Here is a 21,009-nt window from a genome sequence, read left to right on the forward strand (position 1 = left end):
ACTCCCACCCTCGACGTTAAACTAGCAGAGCAGTTTTTCCCTACCTTTTTTTTTTTTATTCTTCTTTTTTTTTTTTTTTTCCCTCCCCTCAATAAGCAGAGGGGATAAATATTTAATTTTTTTTTATAAACTTTTTAGAAAATGCCAAGCGACGCGTTTTCCTCTCTCTTCCCCTGAACACCCAACTTTGTTTTAGCGCCCGTGGTCGCGGCTGTAGGAATGCGCGCAGGGAGCTGCAGCCCCGCTTGGTCTCTCCCTGCCCTCTGCGGTTGCAGTCTCATGGTAAGGAGGGCTCAGGGCTCGCAGGGCGCGGGGCAGGGGATGCCTCCCCCAGGCCCTCCGCCCGCCTCCCATCGCCCTCAGCCGCCCCACTCCGGGCTGCTCTTCCCTGACGGCCCCGGGGAATCGAGCACGGCCGGGGGAGAACTTGCATCCCGCAGGAGCTGGTTCTGGGGGGGTGTTTGGGGGGGCATGGGAATAGGGAGCTCCCGGCGTCTCCATCCCATGTGCTGCGCATCTTTCGGGAAGAGCCGGCAATCCCGAATTCCGAGTTCCCCGTCCCGTTGGCTGCACTTTTCCAAGTTATTGTTGGTAAATGGTGGGGAACTGTCCGTCAGCAGCCCCGGGAACCGCACGTGGGACAAAGGCAGCCGCTGGAGTGTGGTGGCTGCTGTGAATAGAGGGAGGGAAGGCAATTAGCTGCCGTGTTGTTGGGGCTTTTTACTTGTCAAACTGGAGCCTCGTTGCTTTTGTTATTGCCGTGTAAAGGGAAATCGTGGGGTTTTGTTTTGGTATTAAGGGCCTTAGAGGTTGCTGGCTGACACTGCACACGCGAAGGCCAGAGCAGCGCAGGGAGAGGACCAGGGACGGGGATCCGGCGGACAGAGACTGCACAGATTTTCCCCCGTTTACTACTTCTGCTCCCCTTCTTTTTTTTCCCCCGGGGCCTGGGTACCAGTTTGTGTTTCGTTATATTTTGTTTAGCCCGTTGTCCCCGCAGATTAAACTGCCGCTTAGAAGGCAAACTTGGATGTGCTCAAGATCTCCCTCCTTGAAACAGTTTTATTTTTGCCCATATATTTATTTCGTCCTGTTGTTTCACTCTTTGGGGGCAAGGGGGGAGAGAACTCGTTGGTGTGATCACCCAGATGTGCATGGGGAAGACAAGTGTTTGCAACTGGTCTCCTCCAGTGCCTCGTCTGCAGCAGCGTCCGTCCCACATGGCGATCGCTCCCCCTGCGTGCGGCGTCCATCAGTGTTGACAAATTTGCTTAGAAAGTGAGGAGGGGAACAACACAGCCACCTTTTCCAAATTGTTTCCATTTAAACCACTCTTTTTGGCTTTTTACCTTGTTGCAGAGTACTTTACAACTTTGGGGGAAAAGATAAAAAGGAGATGAGAGATTGACTCTTGGCAAACTCGGATGCCCGTGATAGTCAACTCAGATTTAGGAAGTGGGCATCTTGCAGTGCTCGTAGGCAAGAGCAAGGCACAGGGCAGGAGGCTTTACCCTTGCTCAGTTCAGCAATGCTCTTGGGTGCCCCTGTTAATTCTCATTTAGGACCAGCTTGGGAAAATACAGTAACCAGGGCACCATATCTCAAAGTTCCTCTTGCATCCCTGTTGCGGTAGGTCAGTGTTTAACAGAAATACTAAATACTAAAGGAAAAGGGAGAGAGGGGGAGAGAACAGAGCTAATGGTAAAGGTCTGCCACATGTCACCTCAGTGTTACAATGACAAGAAAATACACTTTCCTTACAGCTCTCCCCCTAAGAAATTTGTTTTGAGGGATTTGACAATCTTGCAGATAAAGTGACTGCTTGCTACACTTAACTGATCATGCTCCCTCACGGCCGGCCGGCGTTTCCTCGCTGCACTTAGTAATACCTGCGCAACCTGGCTTGGAGTAGCATTGTCATTGATTTCCAAAGTAACTGCTTTTTAGCTCTTGTGAACAGACATACCTGCGTGGGGGGGGCGGGTGTGGGGGGGAGAAAGTCTTTTCCCCGCTCCCTGGAAGGATGATGGTAAAGTGCTATATTGGAAAAGACAGGAGGCTTCTCTAAATTTTGATAACTGCAGCCGACAATTTAGAAATAAGACACTTCTCACAGCCAACATGACAGTGGATTTTGAGCATTCAGAAAACACCAGGCCAAAAAACTGGAGACATCTTGATCTTTTAAGACAGCTTTTCCAGTACTTTAAGTGAAGGGGGGGAGAGGATAAAGAAAAAGAGAGAGAAAAGCTGCAAGGAAAATAATACAAAGCCAGCACAATTGGCATCTAGACAGTAAAGAAAAAAAGTTTTTGAGGTTAACAGAAGGAAAGACAAAGCTGTTATGTACCCGAGGGATGCAATTTTAGTGGGAATGGAAGATTTGAGTGGTAAAGGAGGAGCGCTTGCCTCTGGGTTCTCTCTCTTCCAGCAGTTCGGCTGCTGGCATCTCAATTTGAATTGCTGGGTGAGTAGCACTTTCTGCGTGCGCGCTTTCCGTCTTGACCATTGAACTTCTGATGTGACTTCTCTCCCTCTCCTCCTCTCTCCCTCTCCTTCCCTTTCTTCCTGTGTGGAATCAAAAAAAAAAAAAAAGTGGGGGGGGGGGGGGGGAGCGTGAGAAACCAAGCAAGCATCTCCAGCTGTGACCTTTGTTAGCTACATTGTTTTTATTTATTTATTTTATGGTAATCGTCTTTTCTGGTAGGGGGAAGCGCGACTTTTCGATGCCGCTTAATTTGACAGCAGTGGCGAGGAGCGCGCGGCAGAGCCGCTGTCGCGACACAATGGTGCAGCGGGACAGTTGTTGCACTCCTCCTCTGCGCCCTTCCCTCCGCCCGGGTTTGGGGTTTGCCTGGGGGGGCGGGAGAGGGAAAGGGATTTTTTTCCTGGCGCATCCAGGGTGGGATCGGGGTGTGTTGGCGGGGCGGTGTTTCAGAGCCCGGTGTGCAGCAGGTTTCGGGGGCTGATTCCTGGCTGCTGAACAATGGTTACCAGCGAGGGAGAAGTGTGAGCGCGTGTAGGGCTGTGTTACATCTGCAGTCAGGCACTCACACAGTGACCATGACATCACTAGCTTTTCTTCTCTTTTTTTCCTTTGGGGCGGAGGGGGCCACTTCAAAGCTTTCTTCAGTTCAGTACGATATTTCCTAAACTCTGAAACCATGAAGGTAAAAATGTTTGGGTTTTGGGGTTTTTTTCTTAAAGGAAGAAAAGTTGGTTTGTAGCAGGGCACATATGTTACAGTTAAGGGGGTTTGGAGATGGAATGGTTTAACTCTTGTCATACACAAAACGAGATTTTTTGTTTTAATTAGTAAAAATACAACATAGTACTATTTATGGGGTGCTTTTGATCCTGTGTTTGGTTGACAGTTAAATTTTCTGAGTTCTTCAGAAAGCTCAGCTGTAGTGTGAAAGGGGAAAATTTTTGGGACGCTGCATAAGAATTATTTTACCCAGGGATAAAGGAATATGAAAAATCAGACTGAACGGTGATAAATATGAGGTAACACATGTTTAAATACAGTGGTTCTGTGTTTGCTGTCAGAAGTCCATGAGACTTTCTTTCTCCTATTATTATATATTGCAGAAAGTAAAGCTACCCCTCAGCCTGTTTTGTGTGTTACCCTTACTTGCACACAGAAAATAGAAACTTATTGGAGAATTCTACAATGCATCACATTTTCACTGTTGGTTTTGTGGAAGTCTTGAGTCTCTGCTGTTTCCTTTTCTAACTCTGCCAGACTTGCTTACAGAGTCACTCAATCTAGGAGGAGGATTTCTATCACTTCAATACTCTGTGGTACCTTTGCCTGATTAGCTTAGTTGATTTATTTGCCTTTTCTTATATAAAACAAGGGATAAAATTCTGTCGAGTTTGTCTAAAATTAATTAATCTAAAAGGACGGTTATTTAGATGTTTCTTCTTTCACTGTGTGTTGTTGCATATGCAGGTTTTACAAGATTGGTGGTGAGAGATCTCACAAACATTATACCTTTAGAGGAATTTTTTTTTTTTTTTTTTTTACTGGGACTTGGGGCAAAAGGCCTGACAGCACTGTGTAAATGTGCCTGTTCTTTTCTTCTGAAATACTTACAAGGTGTTTCAGTTCTGATGTGCATTTAACATAACATTTTTACGGAAACTTTTTTGAATTTATGCAAGAAATAATTGGTCTGGATTTACCTAATTGCATCAGTTAATTGTGCAGCATGTAATGTTTTTAGCATATAAAAAAATGAAAACAGTTTTTAGAGCCTTGTTATTTGTTAAGGAATTTAATATACATTTGCTACATGTGTTGCATATCGGTGTTGAGCACAGTCCGCTGTGAATGCTGCATTTTAAAAAGCTGTACTGAAAACTTGCCATCAAATCTTAAGGCATGTATGTGCATGGTAGTTTTTTAATAATGCTGTTATTACTGAAATTGCCAAGTACAAGAAGGCATAGGCATACATGCTAATTTTCTTTCATTCCTTGCAGTTTTTTAACAGCCTCACATTCAAGTTCTTGCTATAGACAGAAATCACAGATACCCTAATAAAAATCAGCAGCTATTTCTCCTGCAGTATATATGTCTGTCTAGTGCTGAAATAAGTGGTTTATAAGCAAGAATAAAGCTGTTTATAATGAGGCATTTCAGAGAATATTGGGCAGTAAATCAAATTGCATGACTAGGTATTCACACAAAAGCATGGAGCAAGGTCTGTCAGGGCAATTATAAGCACTCTTTTGCTTATATTTGCTTTTTTCTCTGCTTCTCATCTTCTCTTATTTTTTGTGCTTGTATTATTGCTCTGTGCCTCTCCCCTTCCTACCCTATTTGTGTTCAGGACCATTTCCCAAAGACCTGCCTTGGTTTCACCCATCTCTTTGCTTAGTGGTTGTGTATCCAGCACACCTTGTACTGGTATGGCTTAGCAAAAAGGTATTTTTCAGTTTTAATCTAATGTATGCCAAGTGTTTTTGCTTTTTTGCCTTGTTAGAATGAACGAAGGCTTGCCTGCTTTGCAGAGACGGTATCTGTCTAGTAATTAAAATTAACTAAAGTATGCAGAGAAAGCTTGAGTATTTGTCACATTGGGGAAGAAACTGCCTCTCCTTTTGTAATGGAAGAAATAAATCTGGTGCTTTATTACCTGAAACTTGAAGGGACTGAGCACTACCTGTCCTATTGGTATGGGAAAGTCCACCTGTTGATCAAATAATCTCTAATGTTGATCCTCAGTGTGAGGCTTGCCTGGATACATGCAGGCCACAGTTCTGGGCTATAGATGATGTAACTGGTGTGTGAATTCATATGCCGAGGTGGGGCAGAGCAGGTGAGCAGAGTGCTTTCTCTTTATCAGTGAAGCCTTAAGAGAATAAAATCTAACTGATGTGAATGTAATTCCAGTGTTGCTGAGGGATCTCAAATTGTACACTTGTGTAGCAGATGCTTGTTTGGGTCTGACCTGACATTAGAGTAACACCACATTGTCCAAGACTACAGCACTTGTATTTAAAACCCCAAGTTTCTTTCTTTTACTTAAAAAAAAAAAAAAAAAAAGGAAAAAAACCCCACTCTAAATACCATAGCAAGAAATTTATAAACTTACAGCCCACAACAGCTTTGAAAGCAAAGTGTGAGCACACTTAATAATGTTTTACTACTAGAGTGTTTTATCCTCCTGCATCGGAACTAACAGGCAGTAATTAGGTAGCTAAACCCCAGTCCTTCCCCTTGTACACTAGAGGATTTGGCATATGCTAATTGTCACCAGATCATTTCACATAATTGCCTTTCGGCGAAATTAAGTGGAAATTTCCTGAACATCTTAAATCCTCATTTCCCCACCCCCTCCCCTCAGTACCTTCGCACCCTGACAGGAAGGATGTGGAAAAATGTCAAGCACGGTGGCTTAGCTCTGCAATATTCAGGGGACACTTCATCTGAGCTAAAGGGGGAAAAAGAATCCAAAATTATTCTTTTCATGAATGAATTGCTGGACACTTTGAGGCAGGAAGCTGATTTTGTTGTTTTGTCTGAGAGACTGCTAATAGAGCAAGGGGTTTTATTGAAAGCCAGCAGTTCTTGCAGGAGCAGGTAGGCACTCGGTGGCCTGGGAAGTGGTCGGGGGGGAAGGGGAAGAAACAGAAGGCTGCAAAAGTGTGTTTGTGTGTGTATGTCCCCATTTTTAAAAATTTTATTTTATTCAACTATTAAGGGTAGGGCAGTGGGGGTTGTTGCAGGGGTTTCGGGGTTATTTTTTAAGGCTCTGCCTGGGGAGGGCATTGTCCCAGCACATGGTTGTCAGTGCTCCTGTCATCATTTGTGTGAAAGAAGAAAATGAGCCTTTTTCTAGCAGGGTGAGTTGTGATTATCAATGGAGGCCTTGTCTCCTGCTACAATGGGCAGTTAGCTTAGGGCAGGACCTTAGGCAGGAATCAGCTACATTAAACTGAGAAAGGGCTCAGGCCACTGTATCAGCCATAAAAGGAGCAAGGGGAAGTAGTTTTCAGGACTGCTTAGTCAGGTGTGAAAGCATCCTTAAAAAAATAAACTGTGACTTCACTAGCTGTACAGGGCTGGGTAAAATTGAATCTTTGATTTTTTCAGGAAATGCTTCATCACTCGTGTTGAATTTTTATGCTTGGGAAGGGGATGAGTACCAAGTTACAAATAGCTGGTGGGTTTGGTTGGCTTTAGCTTCTCAGTTAACCTAAAGGGTGTGCATTTTCCTTGGTGTAGTTTGGGGTGCCACCCAGAGTGGCTGCTGATGTGGGTGATCCCCAGACCTGCAGTGCTGCTTACCAGATGCTCTGCTTTGGGTGGTGGTGACTCTGCTGGAAGTGGAAAAGTATTTAAATATTTGCAGCAATATTTTGGGATTTGCCTTTACTTGCAACTCAATTTCCTGATTTGTGTGGGGCGTCAGGGGGGTGAGGGGGTGTAAGGATGTCATTCCTAGGCAGAATTCGGGAGAGATCAGCCTTTAGAAAAAAAGGAACTCCTTTTGTGAGTATCTTTGGAACTGCAGAGCAGTTCAGGAGCATCTGTTAGCATTTCACTGGCCACAGTCAGCAAAACTGTAATAGCATCAGCAGGAAAATACAGAAATACCTGTTTTTTAATGTGAACTGGTATTGAATGGTAGTCCTTGCTAAGCCCAGGGAGCAACTCCAGGAGGGCCTGCTAATTCAAGACCACTGTCGACCTGCATCCACCCTGGAGGAGGGGAAAAGCCTGACAAACCCTCTGCTGTGCTGCTTTTGTTTTATTGCATTGTATTGGCTCATAAAAGCACTTTCAGGGCCCATCTTTCTTCAGCAGAAAAGGAGAGCCGTGGGGAAGAGGAGGACATGGCAAAAAGACAGGCGGAGCTCTAGCTCCATTTGTTTTCAGTGTCTCTTGATTAATAGGTTTTTAAGGAGGATGGAGAGCTCTCATTCCTCTGATAGTGGAGGAAGGGGCCAGGGCTCTGGGCTCTGGGTGTAAGCACCTCCTCAGTCCCTCCTGGTTGTGGGTGGTTGAGGGGTGCCTGGTGGGCTGCAGCACCTCCCTGCCTCACAGGGCTTGAAGGACATTTCAGAGGCCACCCAGGTCAGGAAAAGGGCTGCAGCTACATGGGCTATTCTGGCAGCTACTGGAGTTTTAGGCTGGGTCGGTGCAGGAGCCTCCCCCTGCCCTCGGGATGCACTGGAAAGGAGTCAGAGGCCAGAGGCTTTGGCCGCTGCCATGCTGACATGGCATGATGGCTTGTTTTCAGCCTGGGTGGCTTTTTGTGCAGACCTGCCTTTACTAACCCCACATTATCCTGGTGAGGACATCCTCTGGTGTCTCTGGCATGTTTTTTTTCTGACTTGGAGTTGATATGACACTGTGGTTTTATTGCCAAAGCCAAACAAGCCATGAATTTGCAAGCAGAAATTGCAGTCGTAAACTCTTCCTGTTTAGAGGTTGGTTTCTCTTTGTGTGCTCAACAATACAATGTTTCATCTTATGCAAGTCCTATGTTGCTTTCAGAGACTTAGGAACTATTGATTTATACAGCATGTATTAACTTCTTCAATAAATGGGGAGTATTCATCAGTGGGGTGTATTAAATTGGGCTGTATACGCATAGAAGCATCTTTCATCCTGTTAATGAAATGTCCTTACCATGCAACAAAGACTAATACACAGCAATTTATACACACAATCCCCTGCAGTTTAAATCTGAAGTTCAGATAGGTTTTTTTGTTCCCTAAAGGCACCTATCAGAACTTAGACTAAATGGATCTCAGTACTCCTTTCAAACATTTATCAGTCCAAAATTTGTTGTGGTTTTGGTGTGGGAATTTTTTTTGTTCTAGAGCTCCATTATTGTTTAAACTGATCTGTGTTTAAGCACTCCCAGAAGCATTTCAAATTCATATAGAGAGGTTTAGTAGTAGAGCCCCTATGGGGACAATTTCTTCTGGTTGCTTCAGGCAGCAGTTATCAAGAAAAGCAAACTTCTCTTGACTTTTTGCAATTCTTTACCATGTCCTCTAACCTAGCATATGAGACCTCAGCTTTCAATGGAGAGGGGTGATTTTTCAGCAGAGGGCTTAGTACTTCTTAGGTGTTGGGATTTCTCTTTAGAAATCTTCACTTGTTCCAGTCCTGTTAGCACATGCCCTGATGCTAATCTGTGTGTACCAGTGCAGCTCCCCTTCCCATGCCTGACAGAGCCATAAATGGAACTCTTCAACTTCCCAGAGAAACGCCTGCATCTCACAATGCCTCTTAGCCCTTGATGAAGTGTTCACAAATGTATATTGCAGAATATTGCCTTTTGCAGGGGGATGTCTAAAGTCTTCTAATGGGTGTCTCCTATTGATGGCTTCTGTGGTTTACCTTTCATTGCCAGTGGATGGGGTTAGGACCACAGTTGTTACTCAGGCAGAGCTCCCATTGACTTCCAAGGAAGATGCCTCTGCAGGATCAATCCTGCTCTTTCCCAGATTGTCCTTTATTTTTCTTTTCCAAGGAAGCTTAGTTAACTTCAGGAACGGTACTTATAAAGAGCAGCTTGCTTAGCATATTATGCATGTTTAGCTTGGCTTGCAAATTGTGTGTGCTGTTCTGAGGGGAGTTATGGTCCCTTTCCTCAGTGTGTGCTAAGTAGTGCAAAACAGAATGGAAACCTGTCCCTGGGTAGTGGTACAGATGCAGACTGACTCTCTGGGAAGTGGATCACACTCCTCTGTCCCAGAGAGCATGTTTCTGAGCATGTAGATGACAGCTTCTCCCTTTCCCCTTGTACATTCTCTCCCCACCTCTGCCCCAGCATCATCATAGTGGCAAAAGAGTATCCTACCCTTGCACCTTTATATGAGAGGTCCATTTGAGTGCATGGTAGTAACCTAAACAAAAATTACTTACCAGGGGAAAAATTTGCACACTTAAGGTTTAAGCTCTTAATTGTTGATTTTTATTTGTTTTTCCTTTTGCTTTTTATTTGTCTCTGAAACATTTTAGGTGAAATACATCATAATTTAGCAGTTGTTCTGTTTTGTGGAGATATTGTGGGCAGTCTTGCTATATCAAAGCAAGGATTGGTGGTTTCCCACAGCTGACATGTTTACCCCTATGGTACATCTGGCTTTGGTGATGGAGCCATGTCAGTCCAGCTTTCCTCTCACTTGTTATTTCTTGTTTGTTGGCTTAAGTCTGACCCTCTAATGTTATTCTACTTATTTTTTTAACTAATCAGCACCAGTTTCTGTGAAAATAAGCTCTCTGTGGAAGACAGCACTTAATGTCTGTCTGGGTCTGGGTGAGGTGTACAATTATGTGAATATAGAGTTGGGAGAGCACAAAGCTACAGCATGTATTAACTTCTTCAATAAATAGGGCCACACTGTGGGTCACCTAACAGCAGGAGTTCACACAATTCTTGGCCAGAAAAAATAGCTCTTATTGGAAATGATCATTTTTGTGAACTTCATCGACTGGTCATTTGACTTGTAATGTCATGTGTTGTTAGGTGAAACTAACATATAATATAATTTGTTAGGTGAAACTCTTACCAAAGCTTTCAGTTATTTTTAGACTGCTTGGGTTGGTTCACCTGAAAGAGAACAGATTTTGAGTTAGAGCATCTCCTTTGGCTTTTTGGACTTGAAGAGCCAAATCATCATATCTCTTCCTGATGTGAAACCATTATGGATCCGTGTGGCCAAAAGTTGTCCTTGGCTGTTCAGCTGGCAGATCTGACCCACAGCCCAGCCAGCACAATGTGCTGTTAATCATAGCATTGGCTGTTGTGACCATGCTCTTTCCTGCGTGGTGGCCACTTGACAGGGGAATCCCCTGTGCCAAGTGCTTGGTGGTGGAGAGGAATCATCCCATGTAAGGGTGGCAGAAAGAGATGAACATGATGAAGAACGCAGGAGAAGTTGTGGGAAGCACAAGTACAGCCCTGTCTGGCTTCTTTTGGATGCACACTTTTTTCTGCAGTTGTCAAAGCAGCGAGCCCAAATAGCCACTTATGGCAGGGGCTGGGGCTGGGGGAGCCAAAGGGGCTTCATTTGGCCAAAGCATGGTGGAGGGACTTCTTGTTTATTCAGGGAAGGCAGGTGTTTCTTTTCTTCCTTGCTCCCAGTTTGTTTTCCCTCTTCCTTCCCCACAGTCTAGGAGCTCATTCCCAAAGAATAACTGAATTATTTTTGAAATGCTTTTGAGGGAAATTCAGAGCATTGGAAGCCAGATCAGCTAATAGCTATAGCTTGTCTAAGGTGGCACAGTGAGGGTGTGTTTGGGGGTGCTGGGGAGTGAGCAGTGGGCTTGGAGCCATGCTGGAGCAGGAGGGTGAGCAGGAGAGTGCTGGCAGACCCTGAACAGCAGCGGCGCTATCGTGGCCACCATGGTATCACTACTTTATTTTAATGTGATTCCTTTTACTTGATGTTAATGCAAGTTGTTCCTTACTTAAAGTAATAAAAGGAAATGAAGACACATTCTAAAATGAAACCTGACTCTAATCCATTCATCATCTAATACCAGCCTCTTTATCTTTGCTGGTACCTAATCTGGTTAAATGTCCCTGTTGTAGGATTTTAGTGAAAATCCTCTATGGGGAATAGGGTTTTTTGCAATTGGATTACTCGCAGTAAATGGTCCAGCGGTTCAGCTGGTTTCAGCTTAATTTTTTCTTTGTGATCTTGTAAGGGTAAGTTACAGTTCAGCCTGCCTTTTTCTTTCATTCATTCATGCCTTTTAAATTTTTTTTTAAATTGTTGTTGAGAAAAATATTTTTTTTCCCCCAGAGCTAGGAATGTGATGGGGAAAACCTCAAGATATCTACATGATTATTCCCCCTACAAGAGTGTTAATTTCAATGGCTTTATCTGGGGGGTTTTGCCATTATTTATATAGCTGAATATTTTAGTAGTCTAATTAATCAGTATCCAGTTTCCATTTATTAGCGCTCTCTGATGAATTGATAATTAATCAGCTCTTCTAAAATATATATATAAAATATGCAGGTGATCGCTTGTCAGCTTAATGCTTGCTGATGAAGGGAATACTCCAGCACTACAAAGGCTTTTTATCTGGAGTATTTGCAATGAGCAGTAAAATGCAGAACTGAGAGTGAGGACAGGAAGGGGAGAGGAAAAGACCTACAGGTCACTGAGCATTTGGGTCTCTTGCTAATTAAATGGGGGACTCTCTCAGCCCCTCACTGAGGAGTCTGCCTGCATCTTGGAGGTGAAGCACAACATTATAAAAGAAAAAGGAAAAATTTTAAAGAATTGCTGTTGCTCCATACAGGAGCATGACAGGTCAAAAAGATTAAAGAACCTTGACAGCAGGGAAGGTGTGTGAGAAGGTTTTAAGCAAGAGGGTGGGAAAACTGCAAGGGTGACGCCAAGAAGGAATCTGGAAAAGTCTGAGGATCACATTGAAACCCTGGCTACTCAGATTTTTGTGTGTTGTACCTCATGCTGTAGGGGTGGGATGCCCCAGCACTGCTCTAACAGTGTCAACCTTTTTCTCTTGACAGTCTAACAAAGTGCCAGTTGTGCAGCACCCACACCATGTACACCCTCTTACGCCGCTTATCACATACAGCAATGAGCACTTCACACCAGGAAACCCTCCTCCACACTTACCAGCTGACGTAGACCCCAAAACAGGTAGGTGAGAAGTATTTTGGGGTTGCTTTTGAGAGGGAGTGGGTGGATCTTCCCTTTTTTGCACATTAGGGGAGAGGAGTGCGGGAGAATGGATTTCCCATGCTGGAGCACCAAAGGGGGCATGTAAAATGTCAAACCCAGACAAAATACTTTCTTTTTAAGCCAATTAGACTTCAGAAGGAAACCTACTGGGCGAATTTTCATAGAGCTTCTGCAGGGTGACACCAGAGTTGCATGTGTGGGGTCGCTTGCAGGTGTGTTTCTTTGCAAGCATGATACCACACCTGGTAGTTCAATCTACCAGTGCTTGGTTTGCATGCACGACCCAGAGAATTAAACATGTACATTCTGTGATCTGCACTTACAAAATTGCAGCTGGAATTTTAAAGGTGGTGGGTCATGACCGGTTTCAAAATGAATCTCTTTTAATTCCCCAAATCCCATTGTTTCTGTGTCAGGAGTTCAGCCATTTTTCTTCTATAATGTTGAATTTTCATCCACTGTAACTACTTAGCTGCAGCTTTACACTTGCAACTCTTTTCCCCAATGTAAGTCTACCCAACTCTAAGTTCAGCCTGAAGGGCACTCTGCTTGAATATAGAGCACCACGTAAAATCCGGACTAGATTTATTGGTGTTACAGAGTAGAATTTACATGTTATTCTAACTTTTTAAGAGTCCCTTTTTAACCTGAGGTCCCAAAGAAGTCAAACAGTGTCAATCTTCTTTCTCCAGGCTGTGCTGAGTTCCTAGTGACAGTGGGTTTCGTTTTGTTAATCCAAACCCCATTTAGTTAATTGAGAAGTTCATCAGAAACAGAATTCATGTCAAAGGAATCACTCTGTGTCAGCCCTAACTTATGCAGATAATTTATCTAAACTCCAGCCCTTGAATGAGACTGTGCATTAGCTGGTTGTCACTCGATATGCTTCAACTGGGGCCCCCTTTTAATTGTGCTTAATGCTGACTTCACATGGCTTGAAAGGAATCCATCTCACCATCCCTGAGTATTGCAAGTGAATGGCATAGTCAACCTCTCATTTAAATAATGGCAGTACAGGGAATAGCTTTTAAATGGTTATCGTAAAACATATGATTAACGTCTGTAGACTGTTTACTTTTCTTCTGTGAACATTCTTTCAAGTGTGCAAATAGCTCACTGGATGGTTAAAGCCCAGTTAATCTGTTTGGGTTTTGTAATGGAGAAAAAGCAATGTCTGCATGAAAATGTCACACAAGGAGATTTAATTTAGAGATTAAAAGCTTCCCAAGTGACTTAAAAAAATAGTTTTTAGCCCTGAATACAGTACCCCTTCTTTTTAATGCTCTCTGTTTTAATTTTGCTTCTGCTGTGTAATTGTGCCCTGGCTTGTTAATTGAAAGAACCAGCTTTGTAACCCTTACTCCTCTGAGTAATTCCTATTTGCTCTTAAGGTAAGGAGCATTAATATTTAAGGCTTGTGTCTGGAGCTGGTTTCTGCTTTCTGAGTAGGAACTGTGCCTCATCCAGAGAGGATGGGTGGGCTCTCTGTCCTCCCCTGCACACCTTCAACATCTGCTTGGTTTTACCAAGCATTTCCAGGGGCGCTCACCTCCACTCCTGGTTTCAGAAAAGTTTTCCTAGGTTTGCTCAAAAGCAAACATCATTTACAATTTTGTTCTGGAGATTACTTTGGAATAATGCCATATTATTGAGTACCCAGTCACCACAGGGTAGAGCCTGTGGTCTTTTGGCTGACTATGAAACTAAAATAACCATGAAGTTGTTGCAGGGTCCATCTTTGTGTTGAACATTTAATAGAATATCTAGTACAGCATCACACTGAAATTGTATCTGAGACTGCTAAATTTTAAATAACAAAAATAGTTATCTCTGACTGGAGAAGTGACTGAGGGAGTGAATAACATCATTTTTTCTTGTTTAAAAAATAAGAATGTGAAAAAGCCTTTAAAAACTCTAAGTGAAGGCACAAATACTATAATGAAAGTAAATTGACGAAATTTAGAAACATATGTGTCTTTTCTTTATATTTTATTTCCACATTTCAATACTGATGGTGCTTTATGTTCCTCTTCTATAGGAATTCCAAGGCCTCCACATCCTCCAGATATATCTCCTTATTATCCATTATCACCAGGCACTGTAGGACAAATCCCCCATCCGCTAGGATGGTTAGTACCACAGTAAGGAGTTCCATTTTTTTAATTTCTTTTTTTCTTTTTCTGATGCGTAAAATTTATGTAAAAGTATATGTGTGTGTGTATGTATGTCTGTGTGTGCATTGGGATGAGTTTGTTTGCCATCTGCCCCCTCACTGAGTGTTATGAATTTACCCACCTCATGAAGGTTAATTAAAATATGTGCCAGGTCATATGGTCATAAATAGACTTGAGCAGTTGGACACAGCTTTGCATGTCATCCTAACCAGCTGACAGCTCATGAAACATGAGTTTTTAAACCCTTCTGCAGAAATGTCCTTCTCTTGTTATTGCCCTTACTCTGCACCACATGAGTTTTTCTCAGATTTTGTTTTGTGGTGGCTCAGGGTGGTTCTCACAGACCCTTTTTTACTAGGGCCATCTTCACTACAGATTTGCAATTTTAAATTTCATTGCCTTGTCTGTTGAAAACCCTTTTGTTTTTCTTATGAAACAGCAGAACTTTACATCAGCCATGAGCAGCATTCCTAGTTGAGATGTGGCTGGGCAGTTGGCAATTGGCATCTGAGGAATGGAATTTTAAACAAGAAAAAGGAATTAGTTTACTTTAAAACTGGCTTAGAAAAAAGCAATGGAAAGTTAGTTTGGGGTTTGGTTTTATTTTCAACTCCTCAGATCCCACTTGCAGAGCCTTGCTGGGTATGAGGCTCCCAACAGTAATTGAGTCCTTATTTTCCTTTTTTTTCTCAGTAGGTTTATAATACACTTAAGCACTGCCCAAGCCTTTTTTGTAGTATATTTGATTTAAATGCTTATAAAATCCATTTGTATTGTTGGATACAACATTTCTCTGCATTATAAATCAAGACTTTACCCTGTTTTTCTCATGTAACAGGCCTCCTCTGTTTTGGGGTGATCATATTTTTTATAGAAATGAATTGCCCAAAGTTCAAAATAGTTTGCTCCTGCTGAGGTTGTTCGGCCAGCTGTGCTAAAATACCTCTCCACAAGTTCCTCCATGAGGAACTGGAGTTGACAGCCCACAGGAGAGCAGGGCAGAGCAGGAGGTCAGTGCATATCCCCAGGTCTTGGGCAAGGAGAGGTGGTGGCATCAGAGGCCTTGGAGACCTTTCTCAAGCACAAAAGTGTTGATGCAGGAGAGGTGGAGCTTCTGGCCATTTTGCAGGCTGCCCTTCCTTGTGGGTGGTCATGCAGCTATTTTGGGTGGAGGTTCCCCCACCCTGAGGGTGAAGCATGTCTATCACCTCTCTGCTGAATGTTGCTTCTCCAGAAGAGCACATCATGAGCAGAAGAAAAACCCAAAGCATTGCTCCCTGAAATTGGAAATTCCTCCTATTTTGTGGTGATTTACCTTTTCCAAAGGACACCCTGAACAATTGTAGACTGCGTGTGAGCTCCTTAGCTCAAGTTTGCACAGCAACAGCCTCAACATTTAAAACAAGTACACTCAGCTAGTGCCAAAAGTCAGTGACATGAAAGACATGAGAGGACAGGGAAGAAACTCTTCACTGTCCCTGGCCTATACCCCATTGCTCGTGTGGGTGTCTGTATTGTGCAGACACAGGTTTGTCCTCCTTGCACCTCGTGCCATGGCTGCCAAAGCACCTGAATGATGCCATGTGTGGCCAGTTTCATCAGACAGGTGCTAATGGCCACCTCTGTCTCTGGACAACTCTGCCATCCCCACTGCTTCCTAACAAGTCAACACCATGGTGTGCTTGCCTACCCACAGCTCTTACAGCTTCTCCCAGTGATTTTTGTTGAGGGGTGACACCATCACATTGGCTTTTGCTCTAGGAGAGTAGAATGGCCAACTTCACAGAAGTAACCCAAGTTTTTCATTTCCCCTCTCCTTGCCACTTGCACTTCACCATCAACTTCTCAACCCATCTGTCCTCCACTGGCCTGCATGTTTCTGGCATAGCACCCACTCCAAAAGCATCCTGCCCAGTCAGATGATGTATTTGAAGGACAGATGAAATGAGCTAGCCAGCACAGACAAACCTCCATCAGAAAAAGTTGTGTGTCTTTCATGAGGATGCTGTTTTGCATGTTGCTGTATTTTTTAATTATTGTAATGAGGTGTGATTGTCTATTGGTTACCCACAATACTTCTTGGGGACTCTCCCCCGGTAACTCTTGTCAACACTTGTTAATCTGACAAAAGGCTACAAATTAAGCTCTGTTAATTTAATGTTTTCTCACCGAGATCTAAATACCGAAAGAGGCCCAAAGCGCAACTGAAGTCCTTTGATTCACTGTACTTTATTTTGGTATAAATTTACATTCATTATTGTTTTCCTTTGGATGTGTAGCCCTCAATTAGTGTGATGGCTCCATTAAAGCAAGCGAGACTTCGCCTTTAATTATTACAACAAAACACCTAGTTTCAGCTTGGGGAGAGGGTCTCTATTGACATAAGCAGAGGTTATAAAATTTAATTAGCCATTCCTATCAGATTTATGGCATTCAAATTGTTCTGTGTTTCTTTCCTTTGATCCTTGCTGTACAATCCCCAAGATTTTTGTTCTGATCAAATGAGAATAAAGCTTACTGTGCAGAGAGAAGTTTTTTGTTGTTCTTTTTTTTTTTTTTTTTTAAGCCTTTTTTTCCTTTCTCTCATTCTCTCTCTCCCTTCTTTTTTGCCAGGCAAGGTCAGCCAGTGTACCCAATCACGACAGGGGGTTTCCGCCACCCCTACCCAACAGCTCTGACCGTCAATGCTTCCATGTCAAGGTGAGTTCAAATACTGAGGTCCTAAATCAAGAGCAAATGTAGCTCCTCCTCCCACTCTCTGTAGGAGAGCATTTCATCTAGGCAGCAGATTCCTGAAAGCACTTCAGTTAAACATCCATCCTTGGCTTTTTGGTGGGGTGGAGGAGAGGGCGAGGGCTGCCTTCCCATGTGAGGAGAAGGTGGTGTCCTAATGCTGTCATTGGGCCTCAAGAATTTGCCTTAGAGGGAGAGGTGGAGGAGTGAGAAGCCACCTTTGAAAGCGAACTAAATGAAAGAGCTGGGAGGGTGTAATGTTGAAAAAGCAGGGATGAGAAGTTGTGATAGCCTTTGCTTTCTCGGTGGCCATCAGCCAGAGCAGTGCTCTGTGCAGGGGAGGGAAGGCTCAGGAGGGAGGAGGACTGCTCTTCAGCAGAGTTGGGAGGAAGGTTATTGTGCTGTGTTTTCCCCTCCCAAAGCTCCAAACACTAATAGTCAACATAAAAGGGCCTGCCTGACCCTCAAAAGCTTTAGAAGTATATATTTCTCCCCCTCCCTACCTCCAATTAATTCCATCTAATTTTCCAGGGGCTGCTAGTTTTATTTACAAACTGGTTGGCAGCACTATGTTTAAGTAATCAGTAATTGCTCCTAATGATAGTTTTATTTTCTGTTCATCTGATTTTCAGCCTGGTTAATTAAATCGGTGGAAGTTTAGACTTTCCTGATGGGCTGAAACAGCTAATCCATTTTGATGATGGCACATAATTAAATTAGCATGCATTACATAGCAAGGTTCCACATCTCCTCCCTACTCTGTCCCTTCCTCTCCATCTCTGCAGTTTAATATGTGAGCACTGGTGCATAGATGATCTAAGGAGGAAAAGACTGGTGAGGGCTGGGGGGAAGCACACCTCATTGAGAAATGGAAATCTGTACCTAGGACTTGTGAATGAATAGAAAACATTGTGGTGCGTGCTTTAGATAAGTAAACAAAAAACTAAATATTTAAATTAAAATGCTGGCCCAGCAAATAGACAACTGGAAAATCAACTTAAAAAAAAAAAAAGAAAGGGTAGTCACAGAACAAATTAAAAAAAAAATGCTAGGCTGGGGAGAGCTGCAAATTTAAACAATGGTTCCCTCCCCCTATTTAATCTTTTTTAATATCTATAAAAGACTTGCAGGCATGGTGTGAGGCAAAGTAGAGCTTGATTTAGTTTAATTATTATTAAGAGAGGGTAGTCATTTGAGGGGGGGGGGGAGATGTGGAAGCAGGGGGGGCTATATTCCCCAGATAGACTTTATGAAAGGTATCTAGTTAAAAAGAGTACACAGCAAATTAAATACATTATTGTGGTAATGGGACGACAGAAGTAGAGGTCTATTATACTTATGGCAGTTATAGGAAATGTAGGCTCCTTGCCCTGTTCTAGCACATCCTTTGATATTCATTCCATTCAGCAGCAGGGCCAGGACTTCTCAGAATTAAGTGATGGGTCATTATACTTTAAACACCATGGAGAAGCCTAGATTGGCAATTAAACAGCACTTGCTGACACTCGCTTGTGCCACCCTGTGACCCCCTTTAGATTGAGTTGTTGGAGCTCGGGGCCCTCAGCCTGCTAAATTGGTAGCAGGCACTTCTCCTGACGAGGGCTGGCTCTGAAATCTGCCGGCTTCAAAGGGAGCAAGATCATGTATAAACCATAATGTGGGTGCACCGTGGCTCAAAAAATAAGGCAGGAATAGATGAAATGTTACAAGTGCAAGGGGAAAATGAGAGAATAATGACAAATCTAATGCAACTCAAAGCAGAATTGTTGCACAGAAAAATGCATCCCACTGCTTGTGCATAAAATCAAGGCAGGCAGATGACATCCAGTTAACAGAAACATGTCAACAGTGAAGTAAAGTGAGAGTGAGTAAGAGAGAAGCCCCTGAGACAGCCAGGAACAAAAAATTAGTTGTCCTTAACAAGTTAAGACTCATCATTATATTCTGGCTTGGAGCCATAAAAGGAGACAGTAGTGTATAATGAGCTGCTTAGAATTTTTAGGGTGTTTATTGCAATTCATGGAATACTTGTCTAGAGAAAAAAAAAATCTGGTGAATGTCTTAGGCGAAGGTGAGGGGTGTGCACATGCACAGGGAGCCTTTCTTTTTGTCTCTGACAGAAGCCCGTATGTGCACACGTGCTCAGGCACACGTGCAGGGGGATGAATTGATTTAAGGTGTTTACCCTTTGTTTCAGCCCAGAAACTTCTCTGGTTTCCCCTAGATGGGAACACCCTCTGTGCTCTCATACGTGGTTTCATGTATGTTTGCCTGTGTCAGCCTGGGCTCAGCAGGGGGACAGCCCTTGTCCAGGTGTCCGGTGTGGTCAGGAGATTCCTGGTGGTGCCCATGCTGGCCTCCAGACAAGCTGGCCCTGGGCAACTGCCCTGCAGGGCCCTGCTGCAAGCCTGTGCTGCAAACCTTGCCTTTGCTGTGCTGGCTGTGCCCCAGCACTGAAGTCAGCACTGACCTCAAACCTCACCCCTCCATCCACAGTTTCCCAGAGCCTGCCTTCAGAAATAGTTCCATCTTTTCCTGCATTATGGTGTAGATCTTTAGAGCCTATAGTGCTTCCCAACCTTTAGTTCCCTAAGCTTAGAAATTACTGTTTAATAGTTTAAGTGCACTTATGAATAGTTTATAAAAGGTTAATGGGTGACTAATAGTGATTTTTCATAAATGGTTTAGACTATTAAGGTAGTGTCTTGAACCAGTTACAACTCTTAGGTGTTGCTTGTAGCCTTGCCACACTCACATTGTGTGCCTGTAAGATCTCTTGATCTTTCATTACCCCTCTGTAATATGCCTTTAAGGTAAAATGAGACAGGGCTAACTGAGTGATGGGCAAACAGTGGACCCACTATGAAAAAACAACTGCTGTGAGAGGAAATCAGGAAATAATTTAGCAGAATTACACCAGACAAACACTGCACAGCAGTTAAGTGGTGGCAGTGGAAAATACCTTCTGTAATTGAAATTTCAGGGGAAATTCACTTTTGCTGAATGTAATTACTGAAGTTGGAGTGTAGCCAGGAAGTTAAAAATTAACACCCTTCCCCTGCTCATATTGCCATGTGAGTGGCTGTCTACATAGAAATGAGCTGGCATTCAGATCTTGGGCTGAACCCTCATCCAACCAATGGAAGTCCATGGGATTGTGAGAGCAACTTTGGGTTCTGGAGCATGTTTTTATAGCCCTAAATATAGCAAGGGGTGTGTAAGTCCAATAGGCAGCCTTGTGAATTGGACAGATTCAGTATGAAAAAGTGAATGGCCATTGGTAATGGACACAGCACTTCCTCATGGAAACTGCAACCCTGAAAATAACCACTGAGCTGCAGCTGCCTGTTGATGAAGGCTGCTGTCTCTGGAGTTTAGAGCCCAGTGAGTAAAATATCCCAGCTGAGGTCAGTGGAGGCTTTGCCATCCTTCAGGCTTTCACACAATGTGGGCATGCTGTGCTGTGCACTTAGATTTTCTCCCTGCTGGTACATGCCCACTGCACTTCACGCTGAGCCCTCGTGTCAGACCAGCAGAGCTCTTCCTGCCTGCTCTCTGAAGGAAGGTTTTTCATCTCCATCTTCTTCCTTCACTGTCCCCTTGTTGCTGACCTAGCCAGCCCCAGCAGCACAGTCCTCTCTGAAACACTGGGTCTTGTCTAGGACAGTCCCTTGATAGGACATGCCTCAACCTTTTATCCCTGTGCTTAGACTGAATTCAGCAAAGTCAGTTTTTTACCGCCGCTTTTATTTTTGATTATGTTTGTTAGTTATTTTTTTAAAAAATCCAGCTCATACTTCCAGTTTTTATTTGCATTGTACTGTGTCTGAAGGCCCCAGGCACTGTGTGAACAGATTTTAGATATGTCCAATCAAAATACATGCAATGGAAGTAGAGAAAGAACAGAAAA

The 21,009-nt window shown here is 43.4% G+C and overlaps 1 protein-coding gene across 12 annotated transcripts in view; it reads left to right on the forward strand.

The window, feature by feature from the left end:
• The window catches only part of TCF7L2 (transcription factor 7 like 2), a 173,555-nt gene that overhangs the window by 134,247 nt on the left and 18,299 nt on the right, over positions 1-21,009 (forward strand). For 9 of the 12 annotated variants that reach the window (XM_059851972.1, XM_059851977.1, XM_059851976.1 and 6 more), the window contains exons 5-7: positions 12,018-12,150; positions 14,231-14,333; positions 16,980-17,066. In XM_059851972.1, coding sequence (XP_059707955.1) covers positions 12,018-12,150; positions 14,231-14,333; positions 16,980-17,066 — 323 coding nt within the window. The remainder of the gene's footprint in view (positions 1-12,017; positions 12,151-14,230; positions 14,334-16,979; positions 17,067-21,009) is intronic. The other 3 variants (XM_059851973.1, XM_059851975.1, XM_059851984.1) reach the window with 1 other exon arrangement.

This window comes from Haemorhous mexicanus, chromosome 7 (assembly GCF_027477595.1).
Source record: "Haemorhous mexicanus isolate bHaeMex1 chromosome 7, bHaeMex1.pri, whole genome shotgun sequence".
In the NCBI taxonomy this organism is placed as follows: Eukaryota; Metazoa; Chordata; class Aves; order Passeriformes; family Fringillidae; genus Haemorhous; species Haemorhous mexicanus.